This window comes from Astatotilapia calliptera, chromosome 22 (genome assembly GCF_964374335.1).
Source record: "Astatotilapia calliptera chromosome 22, fAstCal68.1, whole genome shotgun sequence".
NCBI lineage: Eukaryota > Metazoa > Chordata > Actinopteri > Cichliformes > Cichlidae > Astatotilapia > Astatotilapia calliptera.
Window position 1 is genome coordinate 36,359,686 of NC_137442.1, and position 23,792 is coordinate 36,383,477.

General features: G+C 43.4%; 1 protein-coding gene and 1 long non-coding RNA gene across 2 annotated transcripts; one reads left to right on the plus strand and one right to left on the minus strand.

Annotated features, from left to right (window-relative positions):
- Nucleotides 1-881: 881 nt before the first annotated feature.
- LOC145423405 (uncharacterized) lies at nt 882-7,732 on the minus strand. The gene is made up of 2 exons (XR_013904459.1): nt 7,607-7,732; nt 882-1,179 (listed from the first exon to the last, which is right to left on the minus strand). It is a non-coding gene; the product is annotated as an uncharacterized LOC145423405 (long non-coding RNA).
- pdik1l (PDLIM1 interacting kinase 1 like) lies at nt 7,718-23,792 on the plus strand. Its single transcript, XM_026155681.2, has 3 exons — nt 7,718-7,872; nt 13,979-14,274; nt 22,416-23,792. Exons 2-3 carry the CDS (start codon nt 13,990-13,992, stop codon nt 23,154-23,156), a joined length of 1,026 nt encoding a protein of 341 aa, XP_026011466.1. The 5' UTR covers nt 7,718-7,872; nt 13,979-13,989; the 3' UTR covers nt 23,157-23,792.

Genomic DNA, 23,792 nt, shown 5'->3' on the forward strand with positions numbered 1-23,792 from the left:
TTTGTGAGGACTGATTAAAAATACTCCCAAAACACAATTTTTGCTGAACACAAAGGTTATACTGTACTCAGTTTGTAGTGTTGCTTGTGTAGTGCCGTGTGTCTGGGGCTCACAGTCCGAGCTTTCTCCAGAGGTCAGCTCCAGGATTGACATCTGGACCCGGCTAAGTGTGGCTAACACTGGAGCTCGGTGCAGGTGTGAGCAGTGCTCAGAATTTCAAATCGTTTCAGGCCACAAACACCTGACTGCTTATTAACGGTGCCATGGTCCCTGGAGCTCAGGCCCAGGGTTTCTTTTAGTTTTCTGAGCTTTCTCCTAAACACAGATGGTTAGTTGTTGCCTAATCTCCACTATCCCTAACAGGCAGTAACATATAAGGACTAAACACACGAACACGTGACTTGGCTCTAAGCTGTCAAGTTAAAACCCATTAAAAACAAATTACAGCAGCCACAAGTGTATAATGACCTCATCCTGCTCTCCCTGTCAGCAAAGCAGCAGCCTGGTGATCTGTGAATGAAAGCATGTCACTAAGTATTTTAAATAAATGTGGTATCTTGGAGGGAATATTGCTCCCAGTTGAACAAAATCCTTATTTTAGATGACCTGTCTCCAGGTTAGGGTTCAGCCTAACAGGTAGGCCCACTACGAGTTTCTGATGGGAGTGAAACATAAAGTTAGTAGTTAGTGTTGCTTAGTATCAAGCTCCTCATTGACCAAGCAAAACATCCTGTCTGGGCTCTTCATCAGCAGGATATAATACCAAATCAATCTTCCTTCAGCTGAAACACACACATCTCTGTGTTCAAACATAAAGAGGCTTCGGTTACCTGCAGCTGTGCTTTCAACCCAGTAATTAGACCGAGGTTTCACCTCTCACATTATTTCCCCCGTTTTATTTTGGTAATTCTGTCTTTTTTCTTTATTGCATGTAGTTTTACGTCACCCGTGTGTTGTTATTGTGATTCTGTTCATGTGCCTCGTGTTCCCCAGCTGCTGATTTCCCTGGTTAATATTTCAGTTTTGGTTTTTTGATGCCACCAGGAGACGTAGTTAGCAGACTTTGAGCTTCATCAGCTGCAGCCAGTGGCTCTTTCACTGCTGGAGAGAAGTGTTGAACTGAAGCTGTGGCTCTCCCCAGATTACGAGCCGATCTTCAGGGGGCTGGCTATGAAGGCCCTAGGAGACAACGTTAGAAAAGCAAGGACAGGGGACGTATCAGAGGACCGCGGCGCTGCTATTCAAATACACTTTATTAAGCACGACCACGGACATACAAGCAGAAGTTTTGCCATTGTTCCAGCCTGAGGATTAAACTGCACAGGAGTCACTACATCACTGTGGTTGTTACTGACTTTCTCTGTTATGCTGGGCTTGAAGTTACCATGGTGATTTAGTCAAATAACCAGGTTTGTGAGTTTGAGCTTGACTTGTATCACAGTAACACATTAATCTTGTTTCACACCGGAGCGCAGCGTGTTTGAATGAATCCAAGCACAGCTCATACTGACCGTGGTGGCGACTTGGACGTGATGTAACTGACGTCATGTGTTCATCTCAGTTTTTATTGATCAAATTCTAAATTCTGTTGTGACTGTGGACAAAATAACTGCTTGCTGTGTTATTTCCGTTGTGCTGAATGTGTTGGACACATCAGTCACTTCCCCTCGTTGACCCAAACAATACCTTTTGTATTTTAGGCTGTCGTTTTGATTTCACGGCCCACAGTTGTTCTGATATGTTTTTGCCTTAATTTCCTCTCCAGCTGTTACAGTTAAGAAGAACTAGTGCTGCTAGGCAACTAGTTATCCAACACTTTACCTTTTAAGCTAAAGCCTTTAAGGACAGAGACGGTCACTGCTCATTAATGGCTTTCAGCCCTGCTCTATAGAAAAGTAAATGTGTCATATCAGCAACACAAAGCCATAATAGGAACGAGGTGATGTTTTCATAATGACGTCACGGCTGCGACGTGTGAAGTGCAGAGAAGGGGCCCGTTCTTCGTACCTCGCTAAGTAAGTTAGCTGGATTAGATTGTTGACGATTTCGCGTGATCCTGGATCGTTCGGTTCCCCGAAGCTCATCCGGGACTTGCTGTCATAGCAACAGAGCCGTAAGCGTAAACCTGCTCGGGAGCAGGTTTACTTTATGTAAACAGGATTAGATCGCGGCCACGCAGGTATGTCCGCTTCATTTATACGAAAGCAACAGCGATATTTTACCACTGTTGTACCATAAATAAATAACATCAATGTAACTAAAGATAATGCAGCACTTGATCCTTTTATTGATTTCACACAGATACATACAGGTCATTTCCTAAAAAAGGGAAATGAACTATTAACATTCTATTACATGTATGTGATTATTACAGATGTAATTCATATTTCAGAGTAGTAATTGTAAATTACTTCGTGTAATCAAGATGAGAGACCACGGCTATAAAAGCGAAGGTGGATTTGGGAAGTCTGTCGCAGCCATGTCCTGTCCGTATACGCGAGCAGCCCATTGTGGAAGGTGCAAGATTGATAAGGAGAGTCCTCAGAATTCAGCGTATATTGCGGGATAGACAGGATCCTTTAGCTCAGCGCGACAGTGTGCTCATAGAGAGATATCAATATTCCCGTGAGGGTATTATTCACTTAACCAACTTGTTGACGAGGGGGTGCAGGACCACCACCTGTCTTTTTTTCCTCTGCCCTTTTCTTGGTTGCTGTTATGAACAAACTAACAGAGTATTACAGGCCAGTATTACCTTGCCAAGAGACGCAAAGCAATCTAAGAGATAAATATTACCATTCTGTAGAATACTCCTGTATTCCACTTTTACTTGTTCCCATGTTCTTGTGGGTCCTGTTGTGGCTCTAATGTGAAAGGGGATATAATATAACATATTATAATATAATATAATGCCATATGATATTGGACAATATAGTGTCATATGATAGATCTACCCTACCGCCTACTGGTGTTGGCCAGAGGGGCCGATGGCGCGATATGGCAGCCTGGCTACAACCGTAGCTGCCTCCACCAGTGTGTGAATGTGGGAGTGAATGAATAGTGGTATCGTAAAGCGCTTTGGGTGCCTTGGAAAGCGCTATATAAACCCAATCCATTATTATTATTATTATTAAATTACCTACGAGTTTGATTTGTCAGCAACTTTCTGCCAGCCCTCTCTCCTTGCTTTTGCAGCCTTTGCAGTGTTCTCTTGCGTTTTAATTAAACTCTGAAACTCCTGAAATCCCTCACTCATGAGTTCTTGCTCTGCTGCCGGAAAATACCGAGCACGCCCCTTGGACATTTTCGCCGACCAATCAGCGGGTTGCCGATCAATGTTTCTACTATCGATGCGTAGCCCCTTTTACGACACCCAGTGATGTCACATTCCTGCGTCCAGCTGTAGTAATCGTCAACAGCAAGTGTGTTCGGGGAACCGGATTAGCGAGCTCACGGTTAGCGCGATGATTTGATCTTGGATGTGTCATTTGATCTTGGATGTAGTAAGCGACGTACGAAGAACGGGCCCCAGGACTTAACTTTATTTACAGAGTGGCAAAACCAAACACAAACAAGAGCTAAACATAGGCTACACTGAAAACCCTAAACTGAGAGCACGACATGCAGCGACCACATGCAGAAAGCTACACAGTAATGACACAGACAGACCAACAACAAGCAGGAGAACACACAGGGCTTAAATACACACAGGAGCAATCAGGGAAACACAGCTGGGAGAAATCAGAGCTGATGAGACAAGAGGGAAGCAAAACCACACAGGACAGGGACTATCAAAGTAAAACAGGAAATACAACAGGTATGCACAGACACCAGCTCAACACTAAAGCAACAGACATGGCAACAGGGAGAGAACAGAGCCGTGGGACAGACACAGAGACACAGAACAGAAACCAAACTCTGAGGAGGAAATCCTAAGAAGAATGAAACATAACATAATAATCATCAGAACCAAAACCAGTCCACAGGCTCAGGACCACACATCAGCCATCATGTCATAAGATGACATTTCTTTTTCTCCTAAATGGAGAAAAATGCACAAATGAACATTAAAAAAAAGAGAGAAAAACATATTAAAACTGATGTTTTTTTCATTACACGTAACTGTGAATATGGATAACGTATGGTATGATGTATGATTGATCACTTTGTTATGGAAGTTTGTTTTCACCACTGACAAAAATATTTTTGTCGTTCATGAGTCAGAATTATTATTCCAAAATTGTGATTTGCTCAGTTATGAACTATATTTGGAGAAATTTGACATAGTAAATCAGCATTTTGAGATAAAAATCTGAAATTATAGCTGCAAAAATGCTGTTTATTTATTTATTAACAGAAAGAAGTTTTCATACTTTCTTGCTCAAAAATCTGTTACTGGTTTCAAAAAGTCAAATGACAGAGAAATATTTGAATAAATGGCATCTGTGCTTTTAAATCCTTGGAGTAAAGCGACAGTAATAATTTGTAATGATTTCATGATCAACAAGATAAGATGTGACCATCAAAGAAATCCTTAAACAGACTGAGACTTCATCTAAAAGCCAAAGCTGCAAGTATTCTGCCCTCTTGTGGGGGAATTTAATAATACCACAGATGGGATTTTCAGCTGTTGAGCAGGTTACCACAGACTACCATATGAAACTGCACTAAACCTAATAAACCTACCTTGAAATTCAGGGTGCGTTTGATAATGTAGTACAATCATAGTCAAAGGTTTTGAGAACGACACAAGTTATCACAAAGTTTGCTGGCAATCTGCATGTACAGCAGAATATTATCACGAGTGATCGAATGCGTGCATGTGTTTCATCTTTGCCATGAAAATGAACATACTCCTATAAAACCCATTTCCACTGCCACAGATGGACTCTGACATCATTAGTGATCCTCTCATTAACGCAGGTGAGTGTTGATAAGAACATGGCTGGAAATCACGCAGAGTTTAGATGTTCTTCCTTTGTGAACTGGTCAGTAGTTTAATCATCAGACAATTAGTGCGAGGGTCCCTGCAGGTGTCTGCATGCTTGCCTGTTTTTCTGACCGCACTGGTTTGTCTGTGGAGACCATTTGGACGTCCTCCAACTTTAAGCAGACTGCTTGGCTGTTGGGTCTCCAGCTGTCAGTGTTTGTGTCCACAATGGAGTGTAATCAAGCCCTTAGAATAGCAGACTGGATGCTTTAAATGGAGGGTAGTGTTTGAAATCATCGTCCGTCCTTTGTTAACCATAGTTACCTGCAAGGAAACATGAGCAGTCATCCTTGCTTTGCATAAAACGATACTGCTGCTAGTAGAAGTTCAGTTGTTGTGAAGAAGGCTTTCGTGTCCAGCAAGCACTGTCTGCTAAAGGTAATTCAGCTTCAGCATCGGGGCACTACCAGTGCAGAACGTGGTCAGGAATGCAGCAGGCAGGGGTGAGGACATCTGCATGCACAGTGAAGCAAAGGCTTTTGGAGGATGGTCTTTTTTCAAGCAGGCCAAAGAAGTCGCAACAAAAACATGGAGGACAGACTGGCCTTTTCTCTGTTTGGGGCATCCAGAAACATGACTGTGCAGAGAGGAGAAGGTGGAGTGCTACAATCAGTCCTGCATCATGCCAACAGTAAAACACCCTGCTACCATTCATGTGAGGGCTTGCTTCCCATCCAAGGGAGTTGACTCACAATTTTGCCATGAAGAACACAGCCACAAATAAAGACTAAAACACCCTCTGAGAGCAACTTCTCCCAGCCATCCAAGCAACTCCCAATCCCCCGGAGGTCCCCGTTTCCTCCTCAGCCACCGGCCAGGCTTCCTGATGCATTCCATCTCCACTGCTGCTGGCGTTTTGTCTGGTCTCCTGGCAGACTCGCTTTCTCCATCGATGCAGGTCTCTTCCAGTAAATCGTCTCCTCAGATCTCCTGCCAAGCCTCACGTCTTCTAGTGCTGGCCTCCAGGGTTCCTTCACCTATGTCGCTGGCTACCTGGTCAGCCTCCAGAGTTGCTCTGTCTATGTCTAATACATTAAAGTATTTACTAATTTTACATTTTTATTATTTATTATGGGCAGCATGCGCATGGTGGTGCAAAGTTTACCACCGTCACCTCTCAGAAAGTACTGGCTTCAGATCCACACTGGGGCCTTTTTGTATGGACTTTGTATTGTTCCCCCCGGATACTCTGGCTTCCTACCATAGTTCAAAGACATGTATGGGTTAGGTGAATTAGTGAATCTAAATGGACTGTAAATGTAAATGTGCACATGAATGGTTATGTGTCTCTATCCTTGTGACAGGCCAAGTTGTGATGCTACACAACTTCAAAAGCATCTCCAAAACTGCAGCTCTTGTGAGATGTTGTCAGTCTGCAGTGTTCAGGATCTATCAAAGGGGTCCAAGTATGGAACAGTGGTGAACCAGCGACAGGGTTATGGGTGGCCAAGCCTCAGTCATGCACAGCTGTCCCGCTCTTATTCACACATGTATTTTATTTGGCTTCTACTGACTTTCGTTATTCTTGTCTCCAGAGCATACCTCCACCTCTCCAGCTTCTCTTCCAGCTCCTCTCAGATCACAGCATCATCTGCAAACATCATAGTCCCTTCATACCCAACCTCATCGGTCAACCTGCTCATCACCACTGCAAACAAGGGCGGGCTCAAAACTGACCCTTGTAATCTCATGTCCACCTTGAACACATCTCTCACTCCCACTGCACACCTTACTACTGTCTTGCTGTCCTCATACTTCCCTGGCACTCCCGACTTCCTCCTGCAGTACCAAAGTGCCTCTCTTACCCTATTATATGTTTTCTTTAGATGTATAAAGAGACCTCTATATTTGCAGCACCGCCCTGCGTCAGCAAACTCAAAGCAAACATCACACCTGTAGTGCTTTTTCTTCGCATGAAGCAATTATATCAATTGCACAATGTCCACCCTAGAATACTGAATACTGGGCAGCTGGTATAGGTTTGTTCATATGTTTCGTTTTAGGATTTTCATCGTGTGTTTTCTGTGAGCGTGTTACTGAAATCAGGCAAATAGGTTTGTCTATCATCCAAGCATCAGTATCTGTATTTGAGAAAGAATTACAGGTGATATTTGGATAGCGGGTCCACTACATTAGATTACATAAACTTGTACAGGTGTGTATGGAAGAGGATTAGTGCCACTGGAAATAGAAAAAAGTGGGGGAGTCCTTTTTTTTAAAGAATTCTGAGCAAAAAAATCCCAATCCTCTTCTGCAGGTGTGCACGGCATTTTGTTCACTACGTGTTCTCATTTCACTGACTGAATAATGCTAATCAAATGTGCTAGCTATAATAGGAAGTTTGCATTTTAAAAATACACGTGCCTTTTGCCATCTTTGAGTCAGGATTTAATTTCAATTCCTAAAGTACAAGTGTTTAGTTTAATACAAAACAAACAAATAAAAAATCCACACAAAAATGACTAAAAAAGTCACCAAACAGAGAAAGTAAGCAACTCTTAGAATATAAAGCAAAGCAGAATTTTTTGATGCAACAAGACTTAATGAAGAACTAATCAGCTATTTCTCTGCATGTACTTAATTTTTTTTTCATAAAACATGTTTAGAAAAACATACCCTCGCCCGTCAACGTTTCTCCACCTCCTGGTTATTGAGTCTCCATTATAAAAAAGCATCTACGGGAATTTTATTTTGAAGGGTATGACCGGAAGTCGTCGCTCTATCGCCACTGACGCGCTGTGCTGCATAGCAGCTGCGCGCTCTCACGTCCAGTGTTTGACAAAACCTTCTTGGTTTGACTGCGAGCAGAACGTGCGCGGCGGTAATGGCTGCCAGGGAGAGTAAAGAAGACAACAAATGAACCCCCGAGAATCGACTCGAAGGTGAGCTTGATAATAGTCGCGGCCCGACAACTGTTGTTTCTTCTACATATCAACTATTGTCTCGTCTGCTGTAGCTACTTGGGTCGCGTGTGTGTGTTTTGAGGCTGGATTTTTTTCTGATGACACACACACACGCACGCACGCACGCACACACACACACACACACACACACACACACACACACACACACACACACACAGAGGACAATAAACTGTCAATACCCTGTGCTTATCACGCTGCCCCCTCTGTGCCCCGGTGCTGGTACCGTTAAAGAGGCATGGACTTGTCCTAGCTAGATGCTCGGTACCACCGTACGTGTCAGTTGTGCTGAAGATATATGGACTCATTGTTAGCTCAGGTTAACGTGATTAGCTAACGTTAGCTGAGCAACAACATCGTTAGCTGACAGTAGGCAGGCCGGATAGCTGTTAGCCTCTTAGCCAATCAGTCAAGTGGATTTGTAATCAGCCCCTTAGCACGCTGGCTACCGCTCCTTCCGTCCGGGAGGCAGCCTTTCGCTGCCGACTTTTGGGAGACATCCATCAGCTCCGAACCTGTCACTGTCACCTTCCTTTAGAATGAAGTTTTCTGATTAGTCCAGTGAATATTGGGATATAGACAGGTGTTTAATGCTAACATAAGTTGGCTTCATAATAAGAAGAAATGGTTATAACTGAGCTATTATTGACATGTGACCAAGTGACTTTGTACACTGGTGAGTTTTACTTATCGAGTATTGCTGAAACAGTATTCCAATAGCCCAAATCATCAAATACTATGGATTTATTTTTTAAAATCCTTGTCAGTTGGTGTATAGAAAAACCAACTGAGAAGGATGGTTTGCAGTCCATGTTGCCTGTGCTTAGTTTTCTTATCTTAAATATATACTTAAAAAAGTACTTTCTAATCTGATTACGACCCAGCTCCTGTGCAAGGTGATGTAACCCTGTAGTGGTGTCACGTTAACACAATAGTTGTACATGGTGTTGAATCCTGTTTACACAATGGAGCAGCAGAGGGGTATGCTACAAACTGAATACTATACAGGTTTCCTCCTGTGTTTGTTATTAATTGAAAGTTAAAACTGCTTTTTTTAATAACAGGAGAAAGGAAGGGGCGGGGGCACTTATCTTTCACTTCTCCACTTATCTTACATGCATTGGTGTGTAACAGGCTGCGCTTAAGCCATATTACTATGGTGGTATTAATAATAATATTAATAATAATAACAATAACATGTTGTTATATCCTAAATTTTTATTTGCTGCCTTGTTGCTGAGACACAGTAGGACTCTTTGTTGCATCACTTACTCAACAAGAAAAAGTAATGTCTGCAGGCGCCTCTGTCACTGTTTTACAGCTCACTGGGTAAACAGTTATTAAGTAGTATTTATTTACTTTGTTGACAGCTTACAGTTGTCACCCAATTACATTATATCTGTAATCTTTATTTTTGCCGTTCTAATAACTGTGTAGTTACATTGATTGTAATCTGTCCCTGTTTTTAGTCCTGTCCAGCATTCAGCTGTCTGTTCTATGCCACTGAGTTATAAAGTAACAATAATCAGAAGTATAGTATGATTAATAAAAATGAAGGGAAAAAGAAGTATTGATAGCTCATCAGTGCAATCTCAGGTCACGTCTTCTTGAAAAATATGAGCAGTGTTATAATGTTGTACAGGTGTAAGTGACAGGAAGGCTCTGTGTGGGAGCTTCTCGTAGGGAGCGTTTCCTCTGCTGTCCCGTCACGGCTCAGTCACATGAACGTTCGCTTAGTTGGTGATTCGTAGATACTTGGTTTCTACCTGAACTGTCTGCCAGGCCTTTTGTTAAGAAGCTGAACTGTGAATGGTTGTTGCAGCTAAACTAAGAAAACTGCAGAAAATGATGGTTTGGTTGACGGTAGGGCTGCCACGATTTGTCGACTAGTCACGATTACGTCGACTATCAAAATCGTCGACGACTGATTTAATAGTCGACGCGTCGTTTGAAGCTTTGTAAGATCACAAAAGACGCAGGAATAAGTAGCAGGATTTAAGAGTGTAATAACGGACTGAAACAGAAGATGGCAGCACTGCATGTACAAGGATGTCAGCTACCGCTAAACCCCGAAGAAGAAGAAGAAGCAGCTGTGTCCCAGAATTCATAGCGCGGCCCAGCTCAGTTTCCAACAATGGCGGCAGCTAGTTAGTTTTAATATTACTCTTATTATTCTTTCTGGGTCACAAAATAAACATTTAACATATTTTCATGGAGAATGTAGCTGTGTAAACCTCAAATATCGGCTCAGTTTATCAAGACACCGCATATTTTCAAAAGCGCTCCGACGTTTTCGGAGACATCTGTTACCCACTAGCTCGATAGCGAGCCGGGGGCTAGGCTAACTAGAGCCGTGAGAACACCGGACTCCCGGCAAATTGTTTTCAAACCCACCGCCGTCTTTCGCTACTCAGGTTAAATATATATGAGTCACTTAGATAACTTAAAATGTTGTTGTTTGGCTTTCTTTAGTCTTTTATTTGTTCCTGAGTAAATCGGTTTGGCTGAGATTAAAGTTATAGTTTTTACACAGCTGAATAAACGTCAAGCAGACAGCTGATTATCAGAAGTGTGAGATGCTCCAGAATTTACTCCGGTGTCCTGTTATATTTTAGATAGCAAGGAGTTTATTAAACTTCACCGAAACAATCTGCAAATTTCATTAAAATTTAATAAACTATCATCTTGTCTTTATTTTTAGTTAGCACAGACCTTAAACACTTAAAGCTGTAAGCTAATGATAGTTATATAAGAGCAGATGCTGCTGGTGCAATAAGCTGTAGTTTTGCGTCCAATGGATGATGATCTGATTAGTCGACTAATCGCAAAAATAATCGGTGACTAGTCGACTATCAAAATAATGGTTTGTGGCAGCCCTAGTTGACGGTCTATATGAAGGTAATTGTGCTGTCAGTTCTACAGCCTGCTGTGCTCGGGTCAGAGCGACATCATCACACAGGTCTGTGCTGGTCGTGCGCCTGATGTTTTTTGTGACCTTGTGGATTCATCCACAGAAATGTAAATTGCAGTGCACCAAGTATGCAAGTATGCATGTCCCGCATGCAGCCTGGCTGTGACGTCTCCGGCTGTCAGTGTCTTGGTCTCAGCCGAGTAGGATCCAGGCTTCACACTTCCCAGGAGCACAGTGTGATCTCAGCTGGCTTCAGCACTGTTCAGGAGCACACAGATGTTAATATGAGCAGTGAGGAGAAATGTGGACCAACTATCACGAGCTGTGGTCTAAACAGTTTAAACATGTAATCTCCAAACTGTTGCTTTCAAGAATGTTTCTGTGTCCTGAATATTTCACTGTGGACTGTGGACATGTTACTCACCCACGGTGTTTGTCATTGCTGCTGTTCTTTGATTCCAAACAGCGTTTGGATTCCTCCATTGTTTTTACTTTAGTGAGCCAAATTGTTTTTCATGTTTTGGGATAAAGTCTTAAATCATTACGCTGGTGTTGCAAAGTCACAGCAGACGGACAGACACAGAACTGGTTTGGTGACCTCAGAGAGGCTGCAGAGCAGAAACACGACTCTGCTGGTAAAGAGTGTGAAGTTGAACTGTGGGCAAAGAGACTCAGAGGAGAGGCACCTGACAACTGTTTAGGTCTTTATTTGTCACAGAGTTTGCTGTGTTAACTCATTCACCCAACGTTTGCGTGTTAGGTGAATGAGAGCAGGAGGCACAGCTCTCTGGGAGCTTTGTGGCAGGAAGAGCACCCACAGTAGGGGCAGGGATAGCTCAGTAGGTAAAGCGGTCGCCCCATGATCGGAAGGTCGGCGGTTCGAATCCACTTAACGGCTACCCTGAGGTACCCCTGAGCAAGGTACCGTCCCTACACACTGCTCCCCGGGCGCCTGCTTAGTGGGCTGCCCACTGCTTCACTGAGTGAATGGGTCAAATGCAGAGAAAAACAAGTAATTTCCCCATGGGGATCAATAAAGTATCCATTATTATTATTATTAAACATATTTACCATCTGCTGTGGCAGCCCCTTACAAGAGCAAGAGTAACTTTATTGATCTCAAAGGGAAATTCGTACGTCTGACATAGATCCTGAAAAATGGCTTCTCCAGTGTGTCCAGTCTTTCTGGCTAAGTAAGGGAGCAGGGGCCCGTTCTTCGTACGTCGCTTACTACATCCAAGACCAAATCATCGCGCTAACTCTGAGCTCGCTAATCCGGTTCCCCGAACACACCTGCTGTTGACGATTAGTACAGCTGGATGAAGTAATGTGAGATCACTGGGTGTCGTAAAAGGGGCTACGCATCGATAGTAGAAACATTGATCGGCAACCCTCTGATTGGTCGGCGAAAATGTCGAAGGAGCGCGCTCGGTATTTGTCGGCAGCAGAGCAAGAACTCTTGATTGAGGGATTTCAGGAGTTTCAGAGTTTAATCAGAACGCAAGGGAACACTGCAAAGGCTGCAAAAGCAAGGAGAGAGGGCTGGCAGGAAGTTGCTGACAAATTAAACTCGTAAGTAATTTAATAATAACAATAATAATGGAGTGGATTTATATAGCGCTTTTCAAGGCACCCAAAGCGCTTTACAATGCCACTATTCATTCACTCTCACATTCACACACTGGTGGAGGCAGCTACAGTTGTAGCCACAGCTGCCCTGGGGCAGACTGACAGAAGCCAGGCTGCCATATCGCGCCATCGGCCCCTCTGGCCAACACCAGTAGGCGGTAGGGTAAATTTATTGTATTACACTATATTATCCAATATTATATTACATTATATTATGTTATATTATATCCCCTTACACATTAGAGCCACAACAGGACCCACTAGAACATGGGAACAAGTAAAAGTGAAATATAAGAATATTCTATAGAATGGTAATATTTATCACATATATTGCTTTTCGTCTCTAGGAAAGAGACCCTGAAATAATCTGTTTGTTTGTTCATAACAGCAACCAAGAAAAGGGCAGAGCACAAAAAGACAGGTGGTGGTCCTGCACCCCCTCGTCAACAAGTTGGTTAAGTAAATAATACCCTCACGGGAATATCGATATCTCTCAATGAGCACACTGTCGCGCTGAGCTAAAGGATCCTGTCTGTCCCGCAATATACGCTGAATTCTGAGGACTCTCCTTATCAATCTTGCACCTTCCGCAATGGGTGGCTCGCGTATACGGACAGGACATGGCTGCGACAGGCTTCCCAAATCCACCTTCGCTTTTATAGCCGTGGTCTCTCATCTTGATTACACAAAGTAATTTGCAATTACTACTCTGAAATCTGAATTACATCTGTAATAATCACATACATGTAATAGAATGTTAATAGTACATTTCCCTTTTTTAGGGAATGACCTGTATGTATCTGTGTGACATCAATACAAGGATCAAGTGCTGCATTATCTTTAGTTACATTGATAATATTTATTTATGGTGAAACAGTGGTGGAATATCGCTGTTGCTTTCGTATAAATGAAGCGGACATACCTGAGTGGCCGCGATCTAATCCTGTTTACATAAAGTAAACCTGCTCCCCAGCAGGTTTACGCTTACGGCTCTGTTGCTATGGCAGCAAGTCCCGGATGAGCTTCGGGGAACCGAACGATCCAAGATCACGCGAAATCGTCAACAATCTAATCCAGCTAACTTACTTAGCGAGGTACGAAGAACGGGCCCCAGCTTGTACTTTTTATATGCGATTCTTTATGAGTTTTCACTGGGTGGATGCAGACGGACGTAGCTTTGGAGTCACAGTGAAGCAACCCTGGATAGGCGAAATGATTTTCCACCAGGACACAATAATACCTGTGGTTGCAAAAAGACTTGTGGTCCTATCAAAGTCTATGAATCATGGGCTCAGTCACTGGAATCAATAAGCCTGCTTTGTATTTGTGGGTATTCGAGTATCAGAAAGGAGCATTACCTGTGGGGTTGTCTTTGGCTAATGATTTGCAGTTGACAAGTTGTTAGCTAATGAGTTTGCATTGGGTGGCTGCGTCCATGCGTTATACACTCCATGGGATCATACTAGCATGCTAGCATGTCAACAGAGTGCAGAGGGCGAGCTTAACTCTCACAATATGTCTCCACAGTGAGGACTAGGATGGTAAGCAGCCAGCCGAAGTACGAACTCATCCAGGAGGTGGGGCGTGGCAGTTACGGTGTGGTCTATGAGGCAGTAGTGAAGCGTACAGGGGCAAGGGTGGCGGTGAAGAAGATTCGCTGCCACTCTCCAGAAAATGTCGAACTGGCCCTTCGGGAATTCTGGGCCCTCAGCAGCATCCAAAGCCAGCACCCGAATGTCATCCACCTGGAGGAGTGTATCCTGCAGCGGGACCAGCTAGCCCAGAGGATGAACCACGGCTCCAGTTCGCCGCTCTACCTTGAGGTGAGAACACATGACCCATGGGATCAGTCACGATCACTAGGGATGGGTATTGATAAGATTTTCACGATTCCGATTCCATTTTCGATTCTGTTTAACGATTCGATTCTTTATCAATTCTTTATCGATTCTTTTTTAAAAAGGAGGACACTAAGGTCGAGTAGCTTAGAACTTTGTTTTATATCTTCTCTTTGAACAAGATAGAAATTTAGGAGTAACATGGCCTTACAAACCCAACAGTGAGATCTTAAGAGATCCAGCCTACGGCTCTTCAATGGGTGTCACAGGGTCCCCAGGAAAAACATTGTAAATGTAAAATAATAAAATAAATATTCTTCTGTAGCAATAACAAAGTATAACATAAATTATTCTGTAGCAATTACACAAGAATATCCAGTAATGTCCCTGCCTACAATTAAACACATTCACTTACTGAAAATCATCTGCTGTGGCAAACGGGTGCAAGCCTTTGACCACAAACTGAGTCACTGCTCGGTGACGTTCGTCTATCCTGCCTGAAAGGAGACGCTGCCGGCAGACTGCAGCGAGAACTGCCAGCATCTGAGCCACACTCTGTGTCTCTCATCATGGTCACTAAATGCACAGTAATGGCAGGTTTGTAATAAGGCAGATCATATATGCACTGTTAGTTGATTATTTACCTGCCGCATTAAAGGGAGAGGACGTGCAAACGTTACCGCTGCTGCTGGGCTGAGATTCACGGAATTAAAAACACGACATTCATTTAAGGTCATCGCGTGTTTTGTGAGCAAATGCTTTTGCATGTTCGTAGTGTTTCCTCCCTTAAATGAAATATCTACTTTGCAAGTGTTGCAAGTTGCCCTGTTGTCATCCGTTCTCGTAAAGTGTAACCAAACTTTTGAGCGTTTGAGCCGCTTAGGCGCCGTGTTTCCTGCCAGGTAAATGACGCTCCGCAACGTGGTGACGTCATTCGGGGCGACTGGAATCGATAAGGGAATCGTTTGCAAAAATGGCAAACACTTCCAAGGAATTGAAACGGTGGGAACCGGTTCTCAGCAAGAACCGGGTTTCGATACCCATCCCTAACGATGGGTGTAGTTCGTCTGTGTTTGTGTTCACTTTTTATAACTGCTTCACTGTATAAGGTAAAGAAAATGACTGTTTTAGTCCTAAAACAGTCATTTTAACAAACAGTAGTAATAATATCAGATCAAAATGTGAGAATTCACAAGTTAAAACGAGTCAAACACAGCTTGGTTTGTAACAGATGTTCTGATTGTTCTGTGGGTATTTCTCTACACAGCTAACCCAGCAGAGAAACTGTGCTCTTGTAATTCTGTTCATTGCAGTGAGTTTGTCAGAGCTGCTCCTTGTTCTCCACCTGTTGTGTTATTTCTTTACATAAAAATGGACTGTGGAACAAAAATAAAAGCAACGGTGAGCTGGTGCTGATGTTCCTAAATAAGAACCTGTGATTACGGCTCCTACTGTTCTCACGAGGACGCAGCAGCAGGGAGAATATCGTGGTTTGATCCTGGAGCTGAAGCTGTGTCACGGTCGCTTTCATACATATTACAGGATGTCAGTGGGTCAGTTTGAACCACAGCTGAGGAGGCAGAGAAATCACTTCACAGGGCCCAGTGAGCCGCAGCAAAGTTTACCTGTGTGCTGTTTGACTGTTTCCATGCCGATGTCTGTTCAGTACAGGTGTGCGGCTTGAGCTGTGAGCGCACTTGTTGCCAAATCAAGTGACCTGATTGGTCGGATTGTTTATTGGGATCCAAAAAATTGAGCTGGGTTTGAAAATGCTGCGAATTCGTCCAGTGAAACTATACAGTTGTTGTGAAAGACTACATTGTGCGTCCATTTGAGAAGGCCTTTAGATATATGATCTACCAGTTTACACATGGTGGTCGGTGATATTACAGGCAAAGAACGTCACAGGCACATATGAAGGTCAAAGTCCTCTTGACACACAAGAGATTATTTCCTATAGTAGTGCCACGATTGGCCCAAACCAAACAGCATATCAGGACAAACCGACCTATCGTAATAGAGGATGATGACTTAGGCTTGCTCTGCAGTCTGAGCTTCTTGCAGTCAGTGAGCTGCCGTGCACTCCTCTGTACAGCAGAGTGTCCTGGAGGTCAGTTGTCAGGATGCTAGTTTTGTTTAAACATGTTACTGATCCTGAGCTTAACTTTGGCCACACAACAGGAGTGTGACTGTAAACACAAACTACAAGAAATGAACAAATAAAGGTGTGTCCGTGTCCACACGTCAACATGTGACCGCCGACTGGCTCCGTTACTGTGGTAGGACCTGCAGAAAGCTGCAGATAAACAAATGTCCAGAAACCTCAATGAACTTAAACAATGTTATAAAGAAAAATGGGGCAAAATTCCTCCACAGTGACGTGACAGACTGATAAATGCAGGAAATGCTGCTGTAACGGTGGGTCTAGCAGCTGTGAAACCACGAGGCAAAGAGTCCTGTGAAAGCAGCGTGTGCAGGTAGAGTCTGCCTGCTGATGTAGTGAGCAAGCGACCTACTCGGCTATTTGAACACAGCTCGTGTAAATGATAAACAGGAAGTGCTAATCTCAGACTTCCAGTATTTTCTGTTTGACAGATGTCACTGTGTGCATGTAAATGCTTTTACAGAGCACCGCTCTGCTAATGGCTTCTGCTTGTTTTTAACTTCACATTAGTTCCTGTGCTGACCTCGGGGTTACAGAAAAAGGAATCGTGCTCGGAGCGATCCTGCAGAAGTGAAACTGAAATCTCCCGTTGGCTCATGCCAAACTCATCTTGTCCCCTCAGCCAGTTAAACACACATTGATCAAAGAAGTAATACAAGTTCAGATGTGATACTTGATGTGACCAAAACACACGATTCATTCATGTGATTGTCTTTATTTATAGATGCATTCGTCACACTGTTGCCCAGCAGGTGACTTCCTGCCTTAGCGTCCTGCAGGTTGTGATTCTTTAAGAAGCAGGACTTGGGAGGAAAAACCAGTTTGTCAGGTACTGGACAAAAAGGCTCTCCAACCAGATAAGAACATGACAGCGTCTGAGGTGATAGGAGAACACAAACCCTCCAGTGTGCTACGGTGACAGTCAGACGTACAGTTTACACCTGACAACATTAATGCTGATGCAGAGTCTGATTAATCAGAATACTTTATTGATCCCTGGGGAAATTATTTCTAATGCTTCAATGCTTCGATGTTGACTGAATGAGCTTATCCATTTATACACTGTAGATTGTGACTTACACAAAGGCACTTGTAAAAATTTAGTTAAATGATCTGATCTGATAGTTAAATGTTTATTATTTTTGACTCCCATTTATTCCTGAGTCAGAGGGAAGCTCGGTGCTGTCATTGATTTATCCACGTGTTGGCTTTTTAGACTCAGACTCTGTAGTTGCTGCTGCTGCGTGGAGCCGACAGTTTCATGTTGTTAGCGTGTGCAGCCTGTTAACATGCAGTGTGCCTGATTTTGCCTTCAGTTTGCTTTGATGAATTTAAAAGACCCTTTGTGATTGTTTATCACCATGCTGGGCAATATTATATGAAGCTTTATGGAGGTTTAGCAGTTCTTTATAACTTCATGCTAAAGTGATAACATTGTTTGAAAGCAGAACCTGTTTTAGATCAATAATCAATAATGTGCTTGAACTGTAGCCAGTGAATTATTTCTCAAATATAATCTCCGGCACTTAGTGCAGCACTTCAGAAACCTTTAGTTTTCAAACATGTGCTGAAGTTGGTTAAAGGCAGGATGCACAGGTTAGAGCCTCGGGCATCGTGATGATAACACATCGTTCAGCTGTGATGCAGTGATTAGTGAAATGTAGAGCTACTAATAAATCTGCCAGGGTGGAACATCATCATCATCATCTTCTTCTTTCAGCTGCTCCCTTGAGAGGTCACAACAGCTGATCATGTGCCCCCGTCTCACGCTGCCCCTAACATCCTGTTTGGCGCTCTCAGTGTGTTCTCCTGTTTTACAGCCATAAAGCTTCTCCGTGGTGTCGTCCTCCTGCCTCCAACATCGCCGCTGACACAACACTAAGATTTAAAACGTTATAATAATAATATCAAGGAAAAAGAAATCACAAAAATCTAAAGATGAGAACAAATTAAACATTAACAACATTGTTTAAAAGTTGTATTTGTGGGAAACAGCAGACTAACACAATTACACAATACATTTTGTTCTGTTTATTATACTTTATGTTGATTGATTTATGACGACCTGAATCCGACCGATAACCGCACTGATTCAGTGGGTCGTCAGTGGGCAGCTTTGTGTTTGTTGGCGAGGTGAGACTGGAGTCATGCGTGCTGCTGCCTGCCGTGCATTGGCTGCGCAGTATGAATGTTGGAGCAGCTTCAGGAGCTCTCCACACGCCTGATTACTGCCTCTGAGCAGCTCACAGGGCTGTTTTGAAGCCGTTCATTCACCTTTTGCAGTGCTAGCACTGGAAACTTTCCCAGAATCCTTTTATTCCAGCTCTCCTTTTTTAGTTGTAATATTCCAGTACATGCTTACAGTACAGTGAGTGATAATGGGTGGGAGTATCTGACCACACCACTTGTGGGATAATTTGCAGTATGTGTTTGGGTGGTGAATCCTCTGACAACCATCTGTTTAACCCTTGTATGGTGTTCGGGTCTGTGAGACCCGTGTTCAGTTTTTGTCAAAAGAAAAATTAAACAATTATTTTTTCACGTGTAAATGTGTTGTGTCTTTCCACTCACTCCACTTGATTATAACTGATTCATTTATAACATTTTATATAAAAGAAAAACGAGAAGCACATTAATTCATAAATGTGATCTAACAAAGGTAAAGGGAAAAAATTAACCATGTTTGCTGTTCATATGTCTTGTAATTGGGATGAAGTAAACATCTGTTGAGTAATTTAACATAAAATTGTTTGATAGTGTTAATTTGGAAAGCCAAAACTCTAGCGGGTCCACCAGACCCATGAACACTGGCTGAGTAACAAAAATACGAACACCACACAAGGGTTAAAACAAGTTTCTGCTACTGTTTTTATGCTGATTTAGATGATTTTCAGCAGCACATTTAACCGGAGCTCTTCCACAGCAGCATTTTAATTTCTCTTTGATATTTGGCCCGATTGGGTCCCGATGAATGTAAAAACAAAGAATTACCAGATTTTATTTTATTTTTTTACCTGATTTTTGTTTCTAAGAAGAATGAGAGCCACATGAGGATATTAGTTTAAAATTTCAGTAGAACAGTAGCAGTATAACGTCCCCGTGAGTACATATCAGGCCCCTGTAGAGCAAAATTGAGTATTTTGGTCTAAATAACCCAAAATGTGATGTCCACATATGTGGACCCAGGTCCTAGGAGGTTAAAGCATTTCAGTTGTGATTTCAAGAGCTGTTATAAGTATTGGGACAAATGACATTGCACAAACTTCAGTGGCCTGATTTAAAAAAGAAAAAGGGTGGCTGCCTCCAGGACCTCCAGTAAACCTCTTGGTGCTTTTGAACTGTTGGGGAAAGAAAATCAGGGAACAGACTCCATGCAGTCGGGACTTGGATTGGGCCACTGCAACACCTGATTATTTTCTTTGTTAGGCTCTTCTGTTGTTGATTTGTGTTTGAGATCATTGTCCTGCTGCAGAAATGTTCCCCAGCTTTAGCTCGCAGACAGAAGCCTCAGTGCAGAATACAGAGGAGTTGGTTGTTCACGCGATGCCTGCCAGGTGCCCACGGCCCATACAGTCACCCTTCCACAGCCATGCTTGACAGCTGCTAGGAGATGTTTGTGCTGATGTGCTGTGTTTGGTTTTCATAAAATATGATGTTATGGCCAAATATCTCCCCCAGGGCTCTTTCAGAAATCTTGTGGTTTGCTCGAATGCAAACTTTGAGGCTTCTCCTGGTAACTCTCCCAAACGTAAAAGTTTACTATGCTAACTGAGGCGTGTAGAGTCTGAGCTTTGTGTAGCTGGGAAGCGATATAAGGTAGCATTGTGTTACATTGCTACACAAAGATACACAACATAGATTAAAGTGCAACTGGGTATCTCAGATATATCAGTCACCATTCACCTCACACGTGTGGTGTCGCGGTACTATTTGGGAAGAACGTCCCATTCCAGATGACTTCTGTGGTTACCGATCCCCTAGGTAGATATTCTCACCCATTAATACCCCTAAATATATATATGGCCCAAACGCAGATGAACAGAGTTTCTTTAAGAGAATTTTTGATCTGCTCCCAGATAATGATCCTAATATAATAGTGGCTGGAGATCTTAACGGTTATCCTGACCCCTTCCTAGATGGATCATCTACACAATTAGTGTCATAAACAGCTTCTTCAAAACGTTTAAACAATCTTCTTAAAACCAGGGACATGGTAGATATTTGGAGGATTCAACGTCCTACAGGTAGAGAGAACTCGTTCTGCTCACATGTTCATAAATCTTATACCAGGATCGACCATTTTCTGCTGAGCTCACGTCTCATTTCTCAAGTCGCCAACTCCAAGTATCATAATATATTAATATCTGACCGTAGTCCCTTAACAATATCATTAAATCTTTCACTTCCAAAACAGTGGGGATAGGTGTGAATGCAGGAGTGACTGTGAGTGTGAATGGTTGTCTGTCCCTGTGTGTTGGCCCTGCGACAGACCTGTCCCGGGTGGACCCCGCCTCTCGCCCTATGACAGCTGGGATAGGCTCCAGCGCCCCCCCCCCCGCAACCCTGAAAAAAAAAGGATAAGCAGAAGCGATGGACTTCCAAACAGGTTTACTCTTGGCGACTTAACACTAACCTTCTTAAGGATGACATTTTTGTTAAGAATATAACCTGCAAATTGAAGAATTACATAGAAGTAAACGATAATGGTGAGGTATCCGAGTCGACTTCATGGGACGCACTGAAAACTGTTTTGAGGGGCGAAATAATCTCTTACACATCAGCTCTTAAAAAAGAAAGAGAGAAATCAACAGTGTTCCTCCTGACCTGGATCGTATCAAGTCTCTGCATCTCCTGTGTGTTATAATGAGATAGTGAAATTAAAATACGAATATAATGACATAACGAGTGGCCTAGTCAGTAATCTACTTTGGAAATTGCGACAAAAGCATTTTGAGTTTGGGGATAAACCTGGTATGTTGCTATCACGACAGCATAGCAAGAGCAATACACAGCATCAAATCCAAAACTCTGCTAACTAACCCACTTGATATAAACCGTCGCTTCAGCGAGCTCTGTAGTGAGTTATGTTCTCTTACGCATAATATGTTACAATCTGATCTTAATGGCTTCTTCGATTCTCTCCCATTGCCTAAACTGAGGAACTCCGACTGGGATTATCTTGAGTTTACTCTTCAGGAGGTTATCCAGGCTATACAATCATTCCCTGATGGCAAAACAGCAGGACCTGATGATTCTATCACATTTTGCGACATTCTTGCAGGATGCTGAACAATCAGTTCCTCTGCTCCTCAGCCTGATCACAGCTTTTGGTAAATTATCAGGATAAACCATCGACTGGTCAAAGAGTGAGTTTCCAACAACAGCTCGCCAGAATTCCTGCAGCAAGTTCCATTCAAAGTAGTTAGGAGTATCCTTTTTTTTCTTGTATTGTGAAGTGCAAATTTGTTTGAATTAATTGGGGTTTTTTTGTAACGCATCAGAGTTACAAAAAAAAAAGATCAAAACAACAACAAAAAACCATCCAAATGCTCCAGACGAGGAAACTGGCCGAATGTGCTTTCATAGAGCCAGTCACAGTTTAGCTCAGTTCAAAGCGTCGGGCTGACAACAGTCCCCTGTGACGATTTATGTTTTAAGATAAACATGCTACAATGTTGTGAGAGGGAGTCGGACTTGAATAATTACTAATGATTAAATGAGGACTGGTGTATAGTAGGGATGTGTGCTGTAATAGTCTAATGGCTCTACACTACCAGCATTGGGCATCAATTATAAACTGCTGTTTCCTAAATGTTGTGCAGCCATCTGCCACCAGAAAGAGCATCTATGTTGAGACACGCCATAAATGTGTTGATCTAGGCCGTATGTCACAATCGTTACATGGAAAATGCCAGCACTGCTTATGTGCACGCACTTTTCATCTTCTGTGTTTCTTCTGCAGCTCGTGGAGACGTCTTTGAAGGGCGAGATCACCTTTGACCCTTGCTGTGCCTACTATTTGTGGTTTGTTATGGACTTCTGCGACGGCGGCGACATGAATGCCTACTTGCTGTCTCGCAAACCTAGCCGCAAGACCAACACCAGCTTCATGCTGCAGCTGGGCAGCGCCCTGGCTTTCCTGCACCGTAATCAGATCATACACCGTGACCTCAAACCAGACAACATCCTCATCTCCCAGGCCTGCACGCCAGCCGGCTCGTCCGAGCCCACCCTCAAAGTGGCTGACTTTGGCCTGAGCAAGGTCTGCTCTACATCCGGGCTCAACCCCGAGGAGCCGGCCAGCGTCAACAAGTGCTTCCTATCCACGGCTTGTGGGACGGACTTCTACATGGCCCCGGAGGTCTGGGAGGGCCATTACACAGCCAAGGCAGATATCTTCGCCCTGGGGGTGATTATCTGGGCTATGGTGGAGCGCATCACCTTTGTGGATGTGGAGACTCAGAAGGAGCTGCTGGGGAGCTACGTGCAGCAGGGCTCGGAGATTGTGCCGCTGGGAGAGGCCCTGTTAGAAAACCCAAAGATGGAGCTGCTGATCCCTGCCCGGAAAAAGAGCATGAACAGCCACATGAAGCAGCTGATCAGGGAGATGCTGTCGGCCAACCCTCAGGAGCGGCCCGACGCCTTTGAACTGGAGCTCAGACTGGTCCGCATCGCGTGCAGAGAGCTCGACTGGGACACGTGATTGACGAGCAAACGTCACCGCAAACTCGGCCGCAAAGCACACGCAAACATCTCATCAGCTGCTGTTAACAACGACGGTCACATAATGGGCAACAGTCATTGGTTGTAATATTGATTATCCTTTAGCCACTGTTCAAAGCACCCACGGTCTACGACTTTATATTGAAGGGGGGAGGTGTCACATCTGCTGCTCCAAACTGCAGCCTAGTCTCAGGCTAATCACAGCTTCCACTTCATTTCATCTGAAGCATGACGGAAGAGCAGCGTGACCCTAGAAACTCCTGCTTTCAGGTAGAAAAGACAGTCAGAGCCTTTGTCTTCAAATGCCACCCAAACCTCGGTGCTAAGTGTTACTAAATGCAATATGAGACATGATCCTGTGATTTCTTGTGCTCACATTCACCCAAAGGGCCGACACTGCATCCAGCCACCTCATCGTGCTGCGTGTTGCTGCAAAGTTGTTTGTGGGTTTTACAATTTACATGAAGATTGGACTCAAATACAAACATGCCCTGAATGCTCAGGTATTAATGGCGTACAGCTCGATGGTGTTTGAAGACAAAAGCTCGCTGTCGAGGGACGTTCTGCTCCTTGGTCGTGTGAGGGGGAAAATAAAAACTTTGGTGCTTACATATTA

Bases quoted from the DNA above. Each gene is read 5' to 3' on its own strand.
- pdik1l (XM_026155681.2), top strand. From the start codon at position 13,990: ATGGTAAGCAGCCAGCCGAAGTACGAACTCATCCAGGAGGTGGGGCGT. The intron at 14,275-22,415 runs GTGAGAACACAT...TTTCTTCTGCAG, and splicing joins GTTCGCCGCTCTACCTTGAG to CTCGTGGAGACGTCTTTGAA.